Source organism: Enoplosus armatus, chromosome 6, assembly GCF_043641665.1.
Source record: "Enoplosus armatus isolate fEnoArm2 chromosome 6, fEnoArm2.hap1, whole genome shotgun sequence".
Classification (NCBI taxonomy): Eukaryota; Metazoa; Chordata; class Actinopteri; order Centrarchiformes; family Enoplosidae; genus Enoplosus; species Enoplosus armatus.
Genome location: NC_092185.1, coordinates 12,483,838 through 12,505,036, shown reverse-complemented (window position 1 = coordinate 12,505,036; position 21,199 = coordinate 12,483,838). Strand labels below are relative to the sequence as shown.

Genomic DNA, 21,199 nt, shown 5'->3' with positions numbered 1-21,199 from the left:
CCTCTGACCGCGGACTGCTGCATCACTTCAGCACGGAGGGGAGGTTCGTGAGGGGAGTGGCTCCACACCACAAGCCAATAATGTAAGCCTGGCTGGGGGTGAACAGATACTGTACCAAGATGCCTGCATTGTAGCCATGCAATACTGAACGAACACAAATGGATAGTCCAAATATGTAATATTAGCTAGGAGGTGTTGATATACAGAAGCTAACGTTAGCTAACGGACAAGTTGGTGGCGAACTTTCCTCCATGGTGCTCATTAACTAAATAAAGACAACTGGGAGTGTATTTTTGAGTATTCTACTTACCAAAAATAAAATGTGTATTTTTAGGTTTCTCGTCAGTGTTACTCAGATTTTTACCTTTTTACTGGTGAACAGTGTTGTTGGCATGGTCACCACCAGTTTAAAAGTTCTAGAACTCTATTTGAGACGGAACACCTGTCCGCCAATCAGAAACGAGCATTTTCCGGGCAGTGGTTTCATGAGGTGATGGCCTGTCAATAAAATTAATTGTAGGCAATTTAATAAAACAGGTATATTCGGAGTCAGGGTTATCTTTGTGACACTGTTTAACACAGTTGGAAAAATTGGGAAGTGAAACCGTGTGGGTGGACTATGAAGGCTGACTTGAAAATAACGAACTAGCTGTCAATTATTACTCAGTCCATGTGATAACATCTGCAATACAACTCAGACTTTGTTTATATGCAAATTAAGCTACATTAAACAAAGGCAGGCTACAAGGGTTCGGGTTTTTTGGGGTTATAATGTTCCTTTGGATCATTCATTTGCTTAGGTACAAATTAGACTCTATTTGATTGGGAAAATGTCCAGAGTGAGAGTTTACAGAAACCCCTTCACTACCAACCACATGACCCAATTAACTCATGCTTTTCCAAAACCGTTTCGAAACAAAGATCCGACGAACTTTAATCTCTCTCCAATCTGAGATGTTCAGACAGAGAAACATCAACATTACGGTTGGAGAGTGAACCTCTACAATAGTCAAAAGTCCTCAGGAAAGTAAAACATAATAGACGTTCAATGCAGCCCTTTCAAGGACCCGGATGTTTAGTTTAGTGTCTTGTTTAGAGTAGTGTGAATCTTGGCTTCTCCTCCCAGTCGTTCACACGTCTGTTTGTCTGTTTCCTCTATGACAGGGAGTTCAGGAGAGGGTCTATCAGCAGCTTCCCGGCTCCTCCCAGCCACCTCTCTACTCTGTACTTCCACTCCGGTCAGATTTAGCAGCAGCGGCCCCCTCTGTCGCCCTTCATGTGGTTTACACGGTCCTGTGCTGGTGTAATTATGTTATCCTCCTCTGCGGGGTGTGGCCGAGGACAGAAATACAGCCGCTTATTTTCGCGACCACTTTTTTCTTCAGCCTCATATCGCCTCTCCTCCTTGACATGTGGGTCTTCTTGGGTGTGCACTGCCGTCCAAGGTTTCCAAGACTAATGGTAAAACTCATCTTTAATAACAGGGCACGAGGGGCCACCCGTTTGACATGTTAGTTTTTCTTTCAAAGAGAAAGGATGGGAAACTGAAATAGATCCACAGGACTGTACGATGGGAATCACATGTAGCACATTATAAGCGCACAAATATTAAGAAGGCCTACTATATATAGAAGGATGTCTCCTACTGCAAGTGTCATTATAAATTAAAGCAGGTGCAGATTTTAAAGATTAAATATAAAAATATAGAGCCACAAGTAACAGTCCTACATTTAAGTTTACATATGTAAAAATGGTATCAGTACAATACACTTAAAGTATTAACAGTAAAAGTACTCATTACGCAGAATAAATCTTTTTTGAGGGTAATATTAGTTATATTACATTACTGGATTGTTACTATTTATGCATTAAGCAGCATTTCAATGTAATGATAAGGTGGAATAAAGTTTAATAGTTAAAGTTAAAGTAATCACACTGCATCATAGGTTGGCCATATATTTTGTATGTATAATAATAATATAATACCCTAATAGCCGATTTAAAAAAGTAACTATAAATAAAGTAGTGGAGTAAAAAGGTCTAATATTTTCCTGTGTAATGTATAAAATGGAAATTCTCGGGTACAAGTACAAGTTGACTGCTTTTACTTTACCTGTAAATCTGTAAGATTACTGTCAAGATAAGAAGTGGGTAAATCTCGAGTATTCTTCAGTGATTAACCTGTAGCCTACTACAGTTTTGTAACTTTGGTTTTGGTACTTCCTGTAAATGTGGACTTTTTTTGTCTGTCGTCAAAAAGAAACAGAAGCTGAAGCAGCCACTAAGAGAGCCAGTGTAACACTGTGTAATCTCCATAAACTAATAAGATTTACATGCATTAAATATTCAGTAAATTAAGCTCCTACCACCGAACATCTAATAAGGTGAGTTTATTTTGAACATGTATAGTTACTGTAGATAACTGTATTCAGTTAGCTTATAATGAATTCAGGTTTTAATTTAACAGTGAATTGGCTTTATTTTCTCCATTTTGTTTATTTTCATGTTGGTTTGGTTACTCAAGGCTTAAAATCCTGTCCTGCTGTGAATGGTAATGACCCTGTCTTTCCATTAGGGACCTCGAGATGCTTTCAAATTGTAATTTCATGACTCAAAGCGTAGAAGTGTGTATTGTTCTGTTTTTTTAACAAATGTCACAGTCGGTGCTGGCTGATGTGTGTAGGATGATTCAGCCAGTGATTAACATGCTGTTAAAATCCCTGCGTCTGCTTCCATCTAGCGGTGGATAAATGCCATTTTGCATCAGTGAGGAGGAGGAAACGACAATATGCCATTCCATTGCACCTGACAAGCCACATCGAGAGAGTCTCCTGTTCTCTGCAGCGACTGAAACGCACTGTAGACCCTGATTGTTTGTTTATTTGTGTGTTTGATGATCGCGTCGTTGAACTGACTGAACTGAGCAAAAAAAAAGAAAAAAAAAAGGTGGTGGCTGCAAAGATAAATGCTGTGACATCAGCAACAGGTAGAGTCGCTTTTTTACATTCCTTAGCTAGTAATACAACAACACGTTTGTTCCTAGGGGAAGTGCGGAAGTTGCCTACTGCCTGTTCAAGAGCACTCATGTCATTTCATAGTCCCGCGTTTCGGCGAGCTGACCGAGAGCCTGAGGGATCATTGAACGGTGACTGAGGATTTTTTTTTTCAAATCCGGGAAGTCGCATCTGCATTTCAGCAGCTACTCATCATGCCCGGACACAGGAGGCAGGTAGGTGATCTTATTCATATTCCAAAGGCCTGCTGTCTTTCACATGACTGCCAATCCTGCACTTGTCAGTCTAAATAGCTCCAACAGAAGCTCATACCAGTGCTGGAACAAGACCCACCCATACACACATCAAGACTAGACTGCATAGCAATGCTTTAATCTGAACTAGGATTGAATGGGATTTATGTACTTCCACTGGTATCATAGTGTTCAGATTGAATCTCCAGGTCTGCCACACCTTTGTCAGGCTACATGTGACTGTGTGTAGACTCTGTTAAGTGTGGATTGGCATGACGCTGAGAGCACATCTACATGCCATGCTGCTCAATCAGGCTAGATTAACCCTCTTCACTGACAGTCCTTTACGGTGAGTCAGGATCACCACAGGCTTTTCTCAGCACAGTGGCATTCATTGACACACCCCCACGTCATAGTTAAACAGGATTCTTTCGTAGATGATGACCTTTCTGCAAATTTTCACAAGCTTATTAGTGCACATCAGTGGGATAATGAAACCAAACTATCCCTTATAGTAAAATCATAATATATCATGCTTTTTGTATGTTTTTAAAAGCTAAATCATTCACTCGTGATGTGTGCATTTGCCATAATTAAGTGGATGACTTCTCCCTGTGTTATTTGTCAATATTTTGTTGTATAGCCCAGTATTGAACTACTGGAATTCATGGGAGTGGTAAGAGAGAACGGCAATGAACAGACATCACTTCCTCCGGTGGTAAGAATTTATAATGTGTCCATGTTAACAACATGCTAATCTTAATTCACAGGTTAAGATGGATCCATGTAGTGTCTGAAAGTCTGATTTAAGCATATCGTTATTTTGTCACACAGCACACTCCACTATCGTACGACTACGTCCTGGTTGCCAAAACAATTGATAACCAGGAGAGAGAGGCTTTCAAGAAGCAAACTGAATACATTGAAGAGCTGAAAAAAAAGAACATGAAAGTCACAGTAGGTGTTTCATTAAACAAACTTTACTCTTTACTTTTCTTCAACACTCCTGGGTGAACATGCGTTTGCAAAGGTCATGTGATTCATTCATTTACCTCTTGTTTATTTGTTTCTGTTAGAAAATTATAGATGATGATCTCGTCTTCTATGGGATCCAAGCACCTAAAGAAATTTTTGAGAAGTACAGGTATCTGCTCAAAGTGTCTGATGCTTGTAACTGGAGCTCGGATCAGAACGTTGTGCCTCTCAGCACCAGGTAAGACATATTTTTGACTTTTTAAACAATCACGGATGCTATTTGAAGTATCTGTGATTGTTTGTGTGCTCCATATGATCTTATCATTGCAAATGATCTCTAAAACACATAAGTACAAACTTTTTTTTGTAAATATGTGATATGGAGATGAATCCTACTGTTTGTGCTCGTATGAATGTGATATTCAAATTGATTTTCAAAGGTTCCATAAAAAATGTGACTGAATTTAAGACGTTTTGAAGTCTCTGGGTGCAAGTTCAGCTTTATAAGTGATACTTGCCCTTGTTTCAGGATAAGGATTGTCCACTTCATCTTGAATCACACCCCTATCCATTCAGGAGGTGAGAAATACTTGCTGTGTTTACAATCCTCCGCAGGTAACCGGACACCTAATCTTTATTCTTTGTTCTTCTCACCTGCTATTCTTCCTAGAGATTTTGCGGGATCTTATGAAGATGAAGGTTTTCGAGGCAAGGTTCTGCCTGCATGAGGTAAAAATCACACAGTATTAGCCTTGTCCTTTGTAAAGCATCTATAATATATATCGGTTGGAATATTGTCACCATATCTGGTTATTCCCAGGACTTGGACAGAAACTACACATTAAGCAGTCAACTTGTGCCTTCAAGGTTTTATAAATAAAGAATGAAAACAGTAGACATGAATAAATGTATGTCATGAATGAGACCAGAATCAACATTTTTTTTCAAGGTCAGCTGTGAATGATACCATTAAACCAGTATCTGCCTTTGTTTTCTCCATGTGGACCTGCACATTCTCATGCTAAAGATAGTGATACTATTATCTACTGATAAATCTCTTCATGCGGCCGCTAAAGTGTTTTGCTTTTCTTAAGAGCTTCTAAGATTATGAAGTGAAACTTGGCAGTGGCCTTCCAAAACAACACATTGCTGCCAAATTTGTTCACAGAGATGCTGTGCTGGTCTTAATGCAGTGAGTCATGCAGCGCTGGCAGTAGGTGGGCATGTGTGTGAGCATACATTGATACATGTGTGTACATATAAGCATGTACATGTGTGTTCTCCTGTTTACTTTATGACACCGTGGGAGGTGAAGTCTTTCCCACAAAATTAAAATGTAAATACATTTACAAACCTTATTGGTTGTGTTTTTTTATTTGCATATATAAGCTAGTAAAATCAGTTAAAATTGCCAGTAGATTATATTTTTACATTGTAAGCTTTTCAGTTTGACTGTATGCTGTGTTAACCAATATGTACACAGCTCTTCTTCATGTCGGTGATTTACTTTGATTTTTTTTTTTTTATGTGCTTCTGCTTTTCAGAAAAAGAAACAGAGAGAACTGAAGGAGAGCTGGGCACGATGGACGGCCTGTCTCCAAGGGCAACCCATAACTGCTGTCAGGTTTGGGCAGCAACACAACAGCCTATTCATCACTCTGCTTCTTTACAGTTGCGGTTATTGCAGCATTATTGTTTTCCATGTCATCCTACTGTGGAGTAGGTTCAAGTGTTAACAAGACAACATGTCACCCTCCCACACATGATGCAGGCATTGTTTGGAGCCATCATTTCAAATGATGTACAGCACTTAGTGCTGGTACAGATTAGAATTGTTGTCTTTGTCTTTAGAGTCACTTGTATACTGAGTCCAAACAGCAGAACACACTGCAAACATGCATCATGTTTCCAATTTTAAGTAAAATAAATGATTGGATATGTGTAAGATTTATGTCAAGTCATGTTAGCTATGAGCTAAAAGCCTATATTATTATTAGGCCTAACAGCACACCATAGTGACAAGATACACTACACATCATCACACGTTTTTGCCCTCATAAGTGTATTTATTTTTAATACCAGGAGGCTAAAATACACCCACTTGTGTTTCAAATACATGGGCCAGACGTGGCCATCAAACAGGCCGGGGGGGTCTGGCACAAATAAATCTGTGTGAATTTGTTTTGTAAAATGTACAATTTATAAATATTACATATGAACATAAAGTGTTTGTTTATGTGTAACTTGATAAAAGTCAATTTTGTACATATTTAATACATATAATATAAATATATATTTATAAATATATAAATTAGTTCAAACATAATTGTATCTTCATGTATAATGTTAAATTGGAAATGTGCAATATATATATTATCTTTCTACAGCCTTTTGACTGCCATTTTCTCCCTCTGACTGTGTGTGTGTGTGTGTGTGTGTGTGTGTGTGTGTCTGTGTTCTCATGTCAGGAACTACTTTGGAGAGAAGGTGGCCTTGTACTACCTGTGGTTGGGCTGGTACACATATCTGCTCATCCCGCCCGCTCTCATTGGGGTCATAGTCTTCCTTTATGGCCTTGCCTTCTTCAACAGCTCGCCCCTCATGTAAGTTTTCTCGCAGCTCCACAGTATCTGTGTCATAGCAGAGCTTTTGCACTGTTATAAATAAAGTGCTTAATGTGTTGTAGTAAGGAGGTTTGTGAGGCTGACACGGTCATGTGTCCACTTTGTGACGAGAGATGCAAAGTGTGGCAGCTGTCCGACACCTGCACATATGCCAAGGTACATCAGTTCTTTCACAGCAGACAGTTTAATGGTGTGCTTGTCTGTTTGTGCTCACTGCTGGTCTCGTCTGCCTACAGGTGAGCCTGCTGTTTGACAATAATGGCACAGTGCTCTTTGCGATGTTTATGGCAGTGTGGGGTGAGTTTTGTGTGTCTAAATGGCATCATTATTCTTGTGTTGATAGAAATAGTTTTTCAATATTCCTGTTAAAATAGAGTCGTACTTCCTGCAGATGCAATTGTGCTTCATAGCCATTAAAACCCATGCAATAGACACATTTAATCAAAATAACAGAAAATCAGGGTGCACAATTCTTCTTCTCCAATTCTGTTGTTTATTCGCCTAAATGTTTTTGGCAATACAGTATAAACAAGTGTTTTATCTGCCTCGAATTTATTTTATCCAACTGCCTGAATGTTTGTATGGTCACTGAGACATTCACTGCCAAGGAGATGCCACATCACTGAGAGAACCTACTCGTCCTGGCTACTCACATCTTAATCAGCCCGCGCCATCTGGCCGTGGGGGTGGTCAAGCAGTCATCTATAAGAACATATAAATGCTCTTTCATTGCCTTATTCAGCTTTGAGTGCCTCTGTGTGTTTTTGTGGATTTTTAAATCTTTACAGTCTGCTGTCAGAACTCTTCTCATATCAAATTCATACCTGTTGTAGAAAATAAGGATTCAGGCAGAAAGACGATTTACTTGAGCGAAGTTTATTAGCACAGCTGTGGGAAGAGGACATTTAACTACTGCAGAACATCCACTGCAGTCTTGAAAGAAAAAAGTGATTACATGAGTGTATCAAAGGAAGTGTGTGAGGGAGGGGTTAGATAAAGAAAGTGAAAGGATGCATCAAGGACAGAAAAGTGGAACATTGCTATTGCAAGACAAAATGTGCCCAGCTGAATGTACGTCCCCTTACAATACTGGTTAAAAACAAAAAGTAATACACTTATATACATAATTTTCTGAATTCACCGTCTGAAAAAGTCAACAAGGGGTAGGAGCTCACGTGATGCAAGACCATAGAAGTAGGGATCAGTTCCTGAGTTTTCTGCTGCCAGATTTGTTTCTAAACTCTATTTTTAACTAAAGCTTTTGTGCGCTAAACAACCCAACCCAAACTATAACCAAAGTTGTCTTACTTCCCAAAACTTAACACAACCCCCAACTTTGTAACTGTAACAGTCGTATTTGTGACTGGCCCTGTGTATGCTATCATCAAAAGCAAATATATGGCTATATATCTGGCTATATGGCATAAGATGTTAAACCTAAACAATTCTCTTCACAGCAACACTGTTTTTGGAGTTCTGGAAGAGACATCGGGCTTCCTATGTGTGCGAATGGAAAGTGTCTGACTGGTGTGAGGAGGAGGTATGATCAGTTTTATACGTTACATCCCATTTCAGTATAATACCAAGACAGTGTTCATTGGAATTCATGGCTGTGTGTTTTTTTTATTTATTTAACTGTAGGAGGAACTGATCCTGGAAATTGTGAACAACGCAAACTGTGAACCAAAAAAATATAAGCACTCCTATCTGCGCAGCACTCTGGTTTTGATCTGTGTCACGGCTATGGTGGGTGACTTGCCATTTTTGCATTCTTCACATATAGTATTTGTATGTATTAAAGGGCTTGTACATCTTTAGAGTTCAGGTTAAAATAAGAATCAAGTTGAATTAAGTGCTGCGAAAAGATGTAGTTAATGGAGGCCCTCACGAGTATATGATACAAGTGAGTGTTTTTGTGTTTCCACAGATTTTGGTGATTATTGGCCTGACACATGCCTTGGTGGTGTTCAGGGTGATCGCAGCTGTGCTCTTGGCCAAGGGAAAATGGGACTTCCTGAGCAACCACTCCAACAGCGGAGCAATGATGCTGGGGGCCGTCCTCCATTACCTCATCATCACTGTCATGACTCGGGTACGCAGGTCTCTAAATGTGCATCTCTGTGTCCTTGTAGTGATATTCTCTGTGACCCTGACCATGTCTTTGTCTTTGCAGGTCAATAGGATTGTAGCCATGAAGCTGTGTGAAATAGGTATGTTTACTAATGATCTTCCATTTTATATGGTAACACATTTTATCCCACTCGTGTCAGACATGCAGATAACAGACTGGCAGTAGATTCAGGTAGGCAAGTAGTGTCTGGAGCTGTCATCTATACTGTGGCCCAAATCCAATATCCACTATTACAAACTCGCAGACCTTTCTGCATGTTTTTTAAAAACGTGCGAGGGCTCAGGGCTGTCTCACTGGGAAACTACAGAGTGCCTGAGGGCTCACTTTTTGACTCCTTTCTACAGACTTTCTCCTGATTTTCTTGGCAAATTACCCACAAATCAACATCTTTATGTTAAAATCAATGGCAGGGGAAACCCCAAAATCATGCAAATAAACTGCTAAGGACACGTTTACATGTACATAGCAGAAGTATCTTTATTATATGAAGGAATGATCATGTTCATGAACAACAACACCTTTCAGGGCTCAGCCTGGACATTGGAACCGAGCCACCATATACACTGATTGGGGAAATGAGGGGCAGTTGAAAAGACATGTGATAGGTCAGGTGATACTCAGAGGAGGGAAACTCACTGAGGGCAACTAGAGGGAAGGTGAGGCATGACAGGATGTAAACTGTTGGGTCTCTGTAATAATATAAAGAGTACGGTCTAGACCTGCTCTATATGTGAAGTATCATGAGATGACTTTTGTTGTGATTTGGCGTTGTATAAATAAAATTGAATTGAATTAAACAGTTACAGAACATACACTGCAGGAGGAACAGATAGAGAGTCTGAGGCACACAGAGCCAGTCAAGTAAAATGGAAATCTTTTAGTAGGGCTTCTCTCTAGTGTGTGAGATTGTGCCATCCGTTGACCAAATGGTGAACTGCATGAACAGTGACATGAAGTCTGTCTTCACCAGAGAAAACAAGATCATTCGCTGCCACAGAGAAGAATTTCACAGTCAAGATGTTCACCTTCCAGTTCTTCACCTATTTCTCCTCCCTCTTCTACGTAGCCTTTTTTCTTGGCAGGTAAGAACGAGTGGACAATAATTCAGTATTCATATTTTGAAACTTTTAGTTGTGTCATATATTGTATATCAGCTTAAAAAATATATGTTAATTTATATAATTTCAAACATATCACCAAGCTCTAGACTCCAACCCCAGACAACACATCATAACCTAAAGGACGTTAAATTAATATCCGATCTAAAGGAACTCATTGTCCTTACTTATTAATGGCCAGTGTCATAACCTGATGGGTTTGTAAGACGAATAAAGACGTGTCTTTGTAACATACATGACAGGATAAATGGCCATCCTGGTGGTTATGTCCGAATTGCAGGGAAATGGAGGTTAGAGGAGGTGAGTAACATGAATATGTATCCCATTTAGAATGACTAAATGCCCATTTTTAAGGAAAAGGTGCTGTTTCACATTTGAAACATTTCACTCTCCCCTGTACAGTGTCATCCTAGTGGGTGTCTCACAGACCTGTTCATCCAAATGGCGATCATAATGGTACTCAAGCAAACCATCAGCAATGTCTTTGAGTTCACCGGCCCGTAAGTATAAATCAGATTAGTGATGATACGCCGCGCTGTATAATCCACTTCACTTACGTTGGCTCTGGGATTTTGAAAGCTGTCTCTTGTTTTCGTCAGCTGGTTCTGCAGGTGGTTGAAGAAAAGAAGGACCCAGAAGCTGCAGAGGAAATGTGCCCACTGCTACCTGAAAGATGAATCAGAAGCCAAATATGGAGCTGAACTGTGTGACAACTGCAAGCTTCGAGACTGGCTCAGCAACTACCGTCTCAATGACGTGGACTCCTTCAGCCTGTTCAATGAGTTTCTGGAGATGGGTATGAACGCTGCTTTATGCAAAAAATTGCTCAAAAACAGCAGACAGACAAATACTGGACGGTTTTGGCACGTCATATTCTTCTTTGCTCTCTTCTCAGTGATCCAGTTCAGCTTTACCACCATATTTGTGGCAGCTTTTCCTCTTGCTCCTCTGCTAGCCCTCATTAATAATGTCATTGAGATACGCTTGGATGCCATTAAAATGGTCACTCTGGAGCGCAGACTGGTTCCCAAGAAAACCAACGACATTGGTGAGGGTCACGTTTGGACCAAGATTTGTTAAAATGTTGTTTGCCTGTTTATACTGTGAGTAAAATTCACCGCACATCAACGTTTCCTTTCCTCAGGTGTGTGGATAGACGTGCTGGAGGCTATTGGTGTCTTAGCTGTCATTGCGAATGGGCTGGTCATCGGTGTATCTTCAGACTTCATCCCTCGGTTGGTGTACCGTTACCGCTACGGCCCGTGCGCCAACGGCACAACAACAGATACTGAGTGAGAACGTGCACTCTTCAAGAAAACGTTTATGTTCTGTCGTGTCGTGCGCAACACTCACTTTAAATAAATCCTTCTATTCTTCAAGCTGCATGGTTGGCTACATCAACAACTCCCTCTCCATCGCACGAATGGATGACCAGAGCATATTTAACGAGTTCTCACCATCTCAGATGGTCACTCCTAGTGGCTTGAATGTGTCTCACTGCAGGTTTGTTCCCTTGTAATCGTATTTGTTTTTCACAGCTGAAGAGTGATTGCACGAATCTGACATTTAGTCGTGGAGAAGCCAAAGTCAAATCATTTGAGTAACAACAGAGTCCAAAGCACTGATACTGCTTACCACCAGTGTGTGTGTTCACACTCTGGTAGTACTGCACTGTTACCGCTACTGTAAGGACTGTCTAACCTCAGATAATAGAAGTGCTATATAAAGAAAATTTACATTCTTCTTAAAATGGGTGGCCATCACTGCAGATGGTACCCACAATCATCATTAAAAAACAACTGATAAAGGAGATAACATCTGGTCTGTTTCTCTTCGCAGCTATAAAGACTACAGGAGCAACGAGGACTACAGTTTTACCCCACAGTTCTGGCTCATTTTAGCTGTGCGCTTTGCATTTGTCATCCTGTTTGAGGTAAGCCGTAAACCAAAACAAGAAACCACCAACCACTTTTTGTTACCCAGCTCACTGTGAGCCAGGCTACAACAAAATGAGTGTTATCTTCAATGAAATCATATTTTCACAGATAGAAAAGGAGATTCCTAACATTTTGCTCTCTGCTTGCAGCACGTTGTTGTCATATGCAAGTTTGTCGCAGCCTGGTTTGTGCCGAGCGCTCCCATGCAGGTGAAGAATGATAGACTGTTTGATAAACTCAACAGACTGAAAGAAGAACTCAGGTGAGTCTCAAATAATATGTGGATAGACTGGTTGCCAAAAAAAGTACAATCTTGCTATTTGTTTATACATTACATCCTATTTCATCAGGGCTGTGTTTTTTTTCATAGACACAAGGTGCTCCTGCTATATTATAGGCTTCTTTTGTCTAATGTGTTTGGTTGATTAGCATTATTTATACTTTACTTATTTCCCTGTCGAAAGTCTGACTATCTTGTGCTTTACATGTCATTTTGCTGTCTGAAGAAAATCTAGCTGAGCTGAATCTTGATAGCCTTTCTAGCATCAGAGCACTCGTTCCTTTAATGAATCAGATTCACACCTTTTTTCAGACTTGTCAGAACAGGAAAAACAAGTCAAAATGTCTGCTGTGAAAAAAGGTCTATTCAATTTCAGTTTCACTCCACCGTCTTCTTGTTTGGGAACCGCTGCATTAAACTTTTGAGAAAATTCACCCTGATCTAGAAACTCTGTCCCACTGTTATCAGCACTTGCATGTGACAGTGTGATTTCTTCAGTTTCTCAAATGAAAGCAAATGAATGGCGCTACATGATAGATACACAATACTGCCAGCATTACTTTTCGTGTATGAAATGAGGTATACATTTAAAAAAATATTCCACCCACATTAATGGACGTTTTTAACTGAATGCTAATCGCCTAAATGATGACTCTTAAATACCACAATAGAAATGTGGCATTTGTAGTTTGTTGCTCTACATATGTGTCTATTTTTAAGATTTGCAGCTTTGCAGTGTTGTGACCACTTTTAGTGTCCTCGACATAGATGCTGCATCTAACAAATCCTTGCTTTTATTTCTTACAGTTCATTTGAGGCGTGACAGCATTCAGGCACTTTTATGTTGCACATTTTTCCCTGAGGACATGAACCTGGTGTCGCCTCGTGCATTAAAGTGTTCGGACTATCACAGTGTTGAGTCAACTTCAAAGCCATTAATCATCTCTCTGAAGAGTTCAGACGGAGGGGTCTCACTCTCGTTTATTGTCTGCAGTCAAATGTTAAGTGCCGGCTATCTGGATTCTCATCTATGAAATGGACTTTGATAACAGACTCATTTTTCTTGGACAAAACAAGTGTACAGTAACTGATTTTACTGACCACGTCTCTCATTAAAATTATCCTTATTCTATTTTAAGAATGCACTGATAGCTTACTGTTGGATCTCTATATTTGTGAGATGTATGTGAGTGTTTTTATTGAAAGCCTACAGATAATTTATACTGCTACTGCACATACAGTACCGATTGTGTGTTACGATGTTGCCTTATACTGTAAAAAAGCTGATGAATGTCATTACCGCAGACAGAATGTGATGGTGTCTTTTGTAAATCAGACACAATAATGTTTTGCATTATAATATTTTATATTATTGAATAAAAGAGGAAACTTTTGGCCTCATTTAATGTATTTTAAATTTGAGCTTGTCACTTAAAAGGCGCGTCATAGGTGACATTTTGAATTTTAAAAGTAAAAACATTTTGTGCTGGTGCCATATGTTATGGTATTTCAATAATAGCTACACTTACATCAGTGTTGTCTTCAGGGCTGTTGCTATCATTGAGGACACAGAGGTCATGTCCTCCTCCATTGATTATGGAGGACTGATTCTATTATTACATTTTAAATTTAGGAAAAGGCTTTGAAACAGCAGTTTGGCCATCATGTACAACTGAAAGAAGATATAGTTGAATCTGCTACACCACTAGCTAATAAGGCCCTCTTTATGACAGGTTATAAGTTCCATCTTTATTAATAGTAAATAAAATGTATGCTTTATGCTTTATAGATAAGTTATAACCCTTAATAAGGACACCTTTTGGGTTGCCAGGTTGTGAAAAATCCCTTTGACCTGTTGGACTGTAACACTTAATTTCTGGAAACGGGCTGCTGACAATCTGGTACAAAATCCATGAACGAACACTTACAGCTGCAGACTTGATGATAAAAACCACTTACTTATTATTAACAATTATATTGATGGGTTATTAGAAAGTGAGAAACTCCTGAATATTTATTAATGGATAACCAACATTTATTACTGCAAATAATATAAATAATAAGACCAGCCAATAGGATTTTTAACAACCTGGCAACCCAAACTGATTTAATAAGCATGAGCAAAAGATGTATTTACCATTATTAAAGCCATTAGTTACAACTTATAAATCCAGTATAAAAGGTGCCTTATTAGAAAGTAATACCTTTGAACACTTATATTTATACTTATAATACTTATCATATCATGAAAGTCTCAATTTACTAGAGATAGGCCTACATTAGCTCCACACTGGATCAGATGGGGATGTATTTTAGAGAGTTTAGCTTCACCACCTCTTCAGTTTCTACAGTTTCACTGTAACGCAGGTGAAAGCTGGTGCCCACGTCACGTGACCCCGGGGAGCCAATAGCCGGCAGAGTTGCAGGTCTGTCCAGGTGCAGTTGATCAACCAGAAGGCGGACGTCTGCGTAGTCACCTCTACGGCTCCCACGATAACTAAACTGTAATAAAGTAGGAAAGTGTCTTATAGGTGGTGATGTAGGTGTACAAAACAGTCACTCGGTTCATTTCTCACCTGAGGAAGAGGAAGACTGCGGCTCATGGCTGTGATTTTAGTCGCTGTCTTATTGGTGTGCTCTGTTGAATGGGACAAGACTTCCCTCGCAGCCGGTAAGGATGTAACAACACTACACTTTATTTACCTGATTTTACTCAGACATTATGTGTTCACACTTTATTGGGAACTCCAGTGTTAAATACACTGAATTGGTTTGTAGCTGTAAGATTCACCTGATTATTTTTGAAACATTTGTCCTTTTTAAACTATTAGTCAAAGTCAGATCTACGGGATGCTGCGTGGATAAATACCAGGTCAATGCACATGTGGTCAGTGTGTACAGGGTCACAGTATCTGTCACGCGGTCACATGCTGTTGCCTGGCAACATGTGGACCAGACCCGGACTTCGGACCCGGATGTGTGCCCGTTTTTGTTTGAGAAAAATAAAACAAAAGGAAGTCAAAGAGGAACCAGAGAGGGCAGTTGTTCGGGTTATTTGTGGTTTTAGTCATAGTCACAATGAGCGCATGCGCGGATATGCTGACGAACAGGTCCTGGTTCATTTGGGCAGTTCTCATTAGATGCAATTTAAATTAAGTTGGAATATGGCTGTGTTGTTTGCATTGAACATGTTCTCAAACAGAAATGAAGAGTGAAGTGTTTTTAAAAATTTTTTTTATTGAAGTCAGCAAAACAACACTTTGCCTGCCAGGGTGAGAGAGTAAACAAGTTCACCTTCATGCTCCATTAGTTGCTCACTCTTTGCCAAAAGCTCCACTAAAGCTCCACAGAGGGAGCATGCAAACTCTTTGCATCCACATACTTTATGCAAAGAGCTTCCTCAAAGGGAAGCAAAGCCACTTCTACTGGAGGTATTTGTTTGTTGCTTGTATTTGATCACACAACAAAAAGTAGAGATGCACCAATCTGATACTGACTTGTCTGTGACATGACCGACACATTAATTACAGTTTCTTCATTTATGTCATTATTCAGATTCAGGCAAGGTCATGGCAAGTTGTGTCTTTTATTGCCACAGGAATCTAAGAGAGCCCTGGCATGGGTCAGTACTCCCGGGTCCCCAAGTTGAGGGATTAGAATCAGTTTTGGGACTGAAAAAGTTGTATTGTTGCGTCCCTAATGTAAAGAAGAGTGTGTAAACTCCCTCTGTCTCTATTTGTAGCTCAGACGTGTGTGGATGAGAGCAGGTTTAAGGAGCAGGTGCTCTATATGGGGCAGAAGGGGCCTCCATATCGACTGAACTGCTCTCTGGAGCTTGTTCAGCCACAGACTTCTCCCCAGCTCAAGCTGACCTGGCAAAAGGACTGTCAGCAGCTCCTCACCCAGGAGGGGAAGGCCTACCTGGAGTTTACCAGCCTCAGCTTGGAGGACCAAGGGAATTACACGTGTGTGCAACAAGGCAACAGCACGGCCTCATCCACTGTGCGTCTCATAGTTAAAGGTAAGTATTATTTCCATAAGTGCAGTGAAGTCATCTCAAACCTGATACAGTAATTGTGTGGCTCTCACTGTAAGCTATCATTTGTCCCTGCAGTAAACTCAGAGTTTGTATGGATTGGCTGCACCTGCAAGGAGGCATTTTGTTTCAGCATGCCTTCCAGCAGCAGCCTCAGACTTTACCTGGCAGTGCACATGAAGGCCTCTATTGTCTGGAGCTCCTGCAGTGGACACAGATAACAGTGGTATGTCTTTATACAGAGTCCCTGTGCTCCAAAGCGCCAGAATTTAAACCTAATGGGGGTCTGACCAGCCTCTGGAGGAGTGTGGGATCCACCGTGAAACTGAACTGCACTACTCTCCTCGTCTGGGACCCGAGAGAGGAGCAATGTGACACCACGTTGCAGTGGAGTAAAGATGGCCAACCCCTCACCAATCACACACTTTACCCGCAGAATACCTCCTCGTGGTGATTTAAAGCTTTTGAAACATCCATTTTCCATTATTAATCATGTATAAGTATTTGAGAGGGGATGTAAGATCGAGTTTTCTGTCCTACTTATCAGGTCTCCTGTTGCCGGCCAGCTGATGGTGAACAGTCTGCTGGTGATCTCCCTCAGAGAGCTGGGCGATTTTGGGCTCTACAGCTGCACAGTGAGGAACATTTCCTCTGATTTCAGCCTACAGAATGCATGTAAGACAACTGAACATACCAACCTACATGTGCTGGGTCTCTTACATTCTGTCCTGCGCCTTGTGTCATATTTCTAAAAAAGATTACCCGCCTAAAAATGAAAGACACACAAGTAGATTGGAGAAAATGCAAATTACAAATGAAAGTATATTGTAGATGTGATCAATTTAGTCACTGTGTCAACTGTCTAGGAATTTTACAACTTCAAAACAGGGACATACCCTTTTTATTACATAAAGCATTTTAACTACTGTAATACAGAGATACTGATACATCTGGTCGGTGTAATTGAACAATGTCTTGGCAGGGAGCCTGGCCCAGCATGTAATGTGTCAGCACCCGATAATCCTTGTGATTCTGATTAATGTTTCTTGTCCCTGAATTAACTGTGCATTGAAAATGTGTACATGCTCTACAGACAGAATCCAGTGTTGGTTGATTATTCTGTGCTTATATTTCTGACATTTTCTCTGTGTGTTAACAGACGGCCCCAGCCACACAGCTGCTGTCGTTGCAGCCATCATCCTCCTCCTCATCCTGGCTGTAGCTGCTGTTGTGTACTCCAGGTGTCACCTGAACATCAAACTGTGGTACAAGAACTCCTACGGAGACTATGAACTCAATGGTGAGGCTTCTGTTGAAGGTATATAAGGTTGCTCCACTCGTGTGTAAGACTGTGGAATTAACACCTCTGATATGTTTGTGTCTCCATGTCTTCAGATGGCAAATTATATGATGCCTATATCTCCTATGTGAACAATGATCATGACAGGAAGTTTGTCAATTTTATTCTCAAACCTCACCTGGAGAATAAAAATGCGTACAAGGTGCATCTCAATGACAACGATATCCTGCCTGGCTCAGGTACGTAAGACTCACACATGAGAATGTGATTGGATTTGCACATTTGTCTACAATTTGCAAGCAACAATCATTTGTGTGGCGTGATGCTGCTGTTTGTAAGCAGTGCTCGCACATCGTTTTTGTAAAACAGGCTCCTGGGTAAAAAATTGTAATTTAAAGCTGCCCATTTTTAAAAAAAAATGCACAACAATATATTGTGTCTCCAGAACCTTCTGCAGAGCTGCTGATGAACATGAGTCGCTCTCGGCGTCTGATCGTGTTGCTCTCTTACGCTTACCTTGAGCAGGACTGGTGCTCCAATAACTTCAGGTGAGACTCACACAGATTTAGAAACAAATGTAGAAACAACATTTTATTTTGTTTAAAACTGGGTAAAATTATTGTGGCATCATTACAACACACCACTTGAGGTCAGTGTTGCTGCCATATGCTACAGTGTCTACAGTACCTATCATGACACGTGACTGTAGCTGTGTGTGTTTGCAGACAGGGCCTTCTGCACATGTTGGAGATATGTCAGCAGCCCATCCTCATCATGTTGGAGGGTCAGTCCAAACGCATGGCACCTGAGATCAAGCAGCAGCTCAGTGAGCACCAGCACCGCCTCACCGTACTCACCTGGAGGCACAACTCTGTGGTAAGAGCCACAACAATACCTGTTACTTACGATGAAACAAAAGCTTTCTGAGCAAACTTATGATATAATAATGTAATTTCAAACACAATTATGTTTCTGTTTCAACAAAAAAAACAACAAACAACAAATTTCAGTAAACTCACATGGAAAGAGTATATTATTATGTAAATACCTACGTGCAAAGTATCTATAATGTTTATATATATAAACTTAAGTACATAAATTTGTGTTCATGTATGACCACATTGCTCATTGTAAGTTTGTTGGTTTCAAGGCCAAAAAGATTATATTGCTAAAGCTGACTTGCTGATAAATCTATTTAACTGGCAACAACAAATTATGCAATTATAGACATTTCTCAGTGTAGAAGTGTGTTTCAATGTAATTAAAATGTACAGTATATATTAGATATTATGATCGATGCAAGTAGGCCTTCTACAGTCAGTTTGACTGTAACAGGTGATGTGATGTGTTGTGTTCGGTGTCCACAGACGCCCTCCTCAGTCTTCTGGAAGGAGCTAGCCTTAGCGATGCCTCGCAGAGTCGTCTTCCGCAGTGAGTCTGCAGGCGACCCTCAGACCATGCTACAAGATGACAAGGACCCCATGCTGACGCTCGACGCCGACTATCTGGACTGCCGCTCAGACACTGACCCGGCTGGAGACCTGGGTAAGAACAACAGTTACCGGACTAGAAAAATACTAATGTTACCCTTCACATAAAGATACATGTGCAAAAACCTTTACATAAATGAAAAGTCTACTCATGTTTTTGCACATGCAAATGAAAGACATATATTATTGTGCACTACCTTGTACTACCCTAACAAATGACTGTTTGTATTTAAAAATGAAATATAAGAAATTCAATACCATGACAACATGATGAGGCACGTTTAACAACCATCTACCACTGACTCTGACCCAGAGATGTAAATGTTGGTCAACTGTTTGAGACTGGATAGAGACTCTTTTCTCTTTTTCAACACGCAGTGTGCTATTGAAACCTGTTGTACTTGACCAAGTTTGAATCAACAAACACAGACTCAACTACAGTTAATCGTTAACTTCATATCACATGATGAGCTTGCACATATTTTCTTTACCAGCTTGTCTGTGATGTTTTGTATCAAGACACACCAAGCAGACATGAGAGGCAAATGCGTTCATGTTCTTGAGGCAAATTTGGGATTTGTGATATTGGGCTGTATAAATAACTGACTTATTGACTTATATTCTTCACTTAAATATGAAGCTACAGCCGGTTAGCTTAACTTAGCACAATCACTCTGCCTGGCCAACTAATAGTCCAGCATCTAACCCCACATAAAACAACAACCTGTCGTTTGTACGCTTTGGTGGTTGGATTTCTTTGGACAGAGCCAGGCTAGCTGTTTCCCCCTGTTTCCAGTCTTTGTGCTAAGCTAAGCTAACTGGCTGCTGGCTGTAGATTCATAATGAACAGACAGATATGAGAGTGGAATTGATCTTCTCATCTAACTCTCGGCAAAAAAGCATAAAATGTCGAACTACTCTCTTCTACATCTCTTCCTGTTGGGGCAAAAAGCATGTATGACCAAAACCAGAATTTTATTTGAAATTCAGGGGAGAATATTCATTTACATAAAATATTGATCCAGCTCAAACAGTACACCACAACAGCAGTGAAAAATATAATGCATTTCCATCGATTTGGGATACATTTTTCACCTCTTCTCTTTCTGCTGCAGGGCTTCACCTCCCTGTGTACAAGTCTCTGGCCTGTACAGCTCCTGTCCTCCCTGCTGCTCCCATCACTGTGACTGAGCCCAAACCCTCTGACATTGACGTGTCGGACCTGGGATCACGCAACTATGGAGCCCGCTCAGACTTCTACTGCCTGGTCACTGAGGAGGACATTTGATCCACACTCCCCTCACTTCTGCTGATCTCTAAAAATGAACACCTACATGACGATTGCTCTATATTTATCCATGTCAATATGGTAAATCTGTTTTTGTTTCTTTTGTGTATAGTGTGTTGTTAAAATCAAAGTGTTACCTTTTTCTATTTCCACTTACCAAAGACTGATTTTTAATGTTTTTGTATTTTTTACTGTTGGGTTAAATATTTTATGAGACATGGTACAAGAAATTATCTGAAATATTTGAGTCAATCAGGGAAAGAAGTAACTTACTGTATATATATAGACATTTTAACTGATTGTCATTTCACAGCCAAGATCTGTCATTGAGTCCCCAGCAGAGGGCAGAGTAACGTTAGATAAGATGAAGGAATTCTGCTTTCTGCAGTTTGTCTTAACTTGACAGCTGACAGTAAAGAGAGGGTTGGGAAAGACAGAGAAAATACATGTGACAGAGTCCTGAAGTCAGATTTGAACCCAGATCACTACCATCTGTTTGCACACCAGTCAACCCGTGACGCTCAGTACTGAAGAACTCAGTTCTTGACATTTCTGCGGTGGGGGCTTTGTGTGTGATGTAAACCTGAGTCTGATAACAACATGGAGGTCATGCTAATAAAAAAGTCTCTGTAGGGGCTGATGATCTCTGTCCTCATGAAGTAATGATTACCTACAGTGAAATAAGAGCCTAAATAAGGGTGTAGCTGGGAAGGTCTGGTATTGTTCCTGTCTGAGCAGGAACAAACATGTAAACAAGGAGTGGCCGACATTTC

General features: G+C 40.3%; 2 protein-coding genes across 2 annotated transcripts; both read left to right on the top strand.

Annotated features, from left to right (window-relative positions):
* The first annotated feature begins 3,178 nt into the window (after positions 1 to 3,178).
* Positions 3,179 to 13,691, top strand: LOC139286020 (anoctamin-9). The gene is made up of 24 exons (XM_070906670.1): positions 3,179 to 3,229; positions 3,891 to 3,965; positions 4,082 to 4,204; positions 4,324 to 4,460; positions 4,752 to 4,801; positions 4,893 to 4,951; positions 5,767 to 5,846; positions 6,691 to 6,825; positions 6,909 to 7,002; positions 7,083 to 7,143; positions 8,304 to 8,386; positions 8,488 to 8,592; positions 8,774 to 8,938; positions 9,020 to 9,056; positions 9,948 to 10,059; positions 10,338 to 10,395; positions 10,498 to 10,595; positions 10,695 to 10,891; positions 10,991 to 11,143; positions 11,240 to 11,387; positions 11,476 to 11,598; positions 11,935 to 12,028; positions 12,182 to 12,294; positions 13,120 to 13,691. Exons 1-24 carry the CDS (start codon positions 3,209 to 3,211, stop codon positions 13,133 to 13,135), a joined length of 2,337 nt encoding a protein of 778 aa, XP_070762771.1. The 5' UTR covers positions 3,179 to 3,208; the 3' UTR covers positions 13,136 to 13,691.
* A 1,222-nt stretch (positions 13,692 to 14,913) lies between these two features.
* On the top strand, positions 14,914 to 21,077 carry sigirr (single immunoglobulin and toll-interleukin 1 receptor (TIR) domain). The gene is made up of 10 exons (XM_070906671.1): positions 14,914 to 14,983; positions 16,055 to 16,333; positions 16,591 to 16,798; positions 16,896 to 17,023; positions 17,508 to 17,648; positions 17,744 to 17,887; positions 18,094 to 18,196; positions 18,374 to 18,524; positions 19,016 to 19,193; positions 20,254 to 21,077. The coding sequence occupies exons 1-10, from the start codon at positions 14,914 to 14,916 to the stop codon at positions 20,424 to 20,426; spliced, it is 1,575 nt and encodes a 524-aa protein (XP_070762772.1). The 3' UTR covers positions 20,427 to 21,077.
* The last annotated feature ends 122 nt before the right edge of the window (positions 21,078 to 21,199 follow it).

What these genes read in the sequence shown, in the direction of transcription:
- sigirr (XM_070906671.1), top strand. Translation starts at nt 14,914, where the DNA reads ATGGCTGTGATTTTAGTCGCTGTCTTATTGGTGTGCTCTGTTGAATGG. An exon ending in CCTGGAGGCACAACTCTGTG is followed by an intron (nt 18,525 to 19,015) that starts GTAAGAGCCACA and finishes CGGTGTCCACAG; the next exon opens with ACGCCCTCCTCAGTCTTCTG. An exon ending in TGACCCGGCTGGAGACCTGG is followed by an intron (nt 19,194 to 20,253) that starts GTAAGAACAACA and finishes TTTCTGCTGCAG; the next exon opens with GGCTTCACCTCCCTGTGTAC.
- LOC139286020 (XM_070906670.1), top strand. Translation starts at nt 3,209, where the DNA reads ATGCCCGGACACAGGAGGCAG. An exon ending in AGACATCACTTCCTCCGGTG is followed by an intron (nt 3,966 to 4,081) that starts GTAAGAATTTAT and finishes TTTGTCACACAG; the next exon opens with CACACTCCACTATCGTACGA. An exon ending in GTAGCCTTTTTTCTTGGCAG is followed by an intron (nt 10,060 to 10,337) that starts GTAAGAACGAGT and finishes CATACATGACAG; the next exon opens with GATAAATGGCCATCCTGGTG.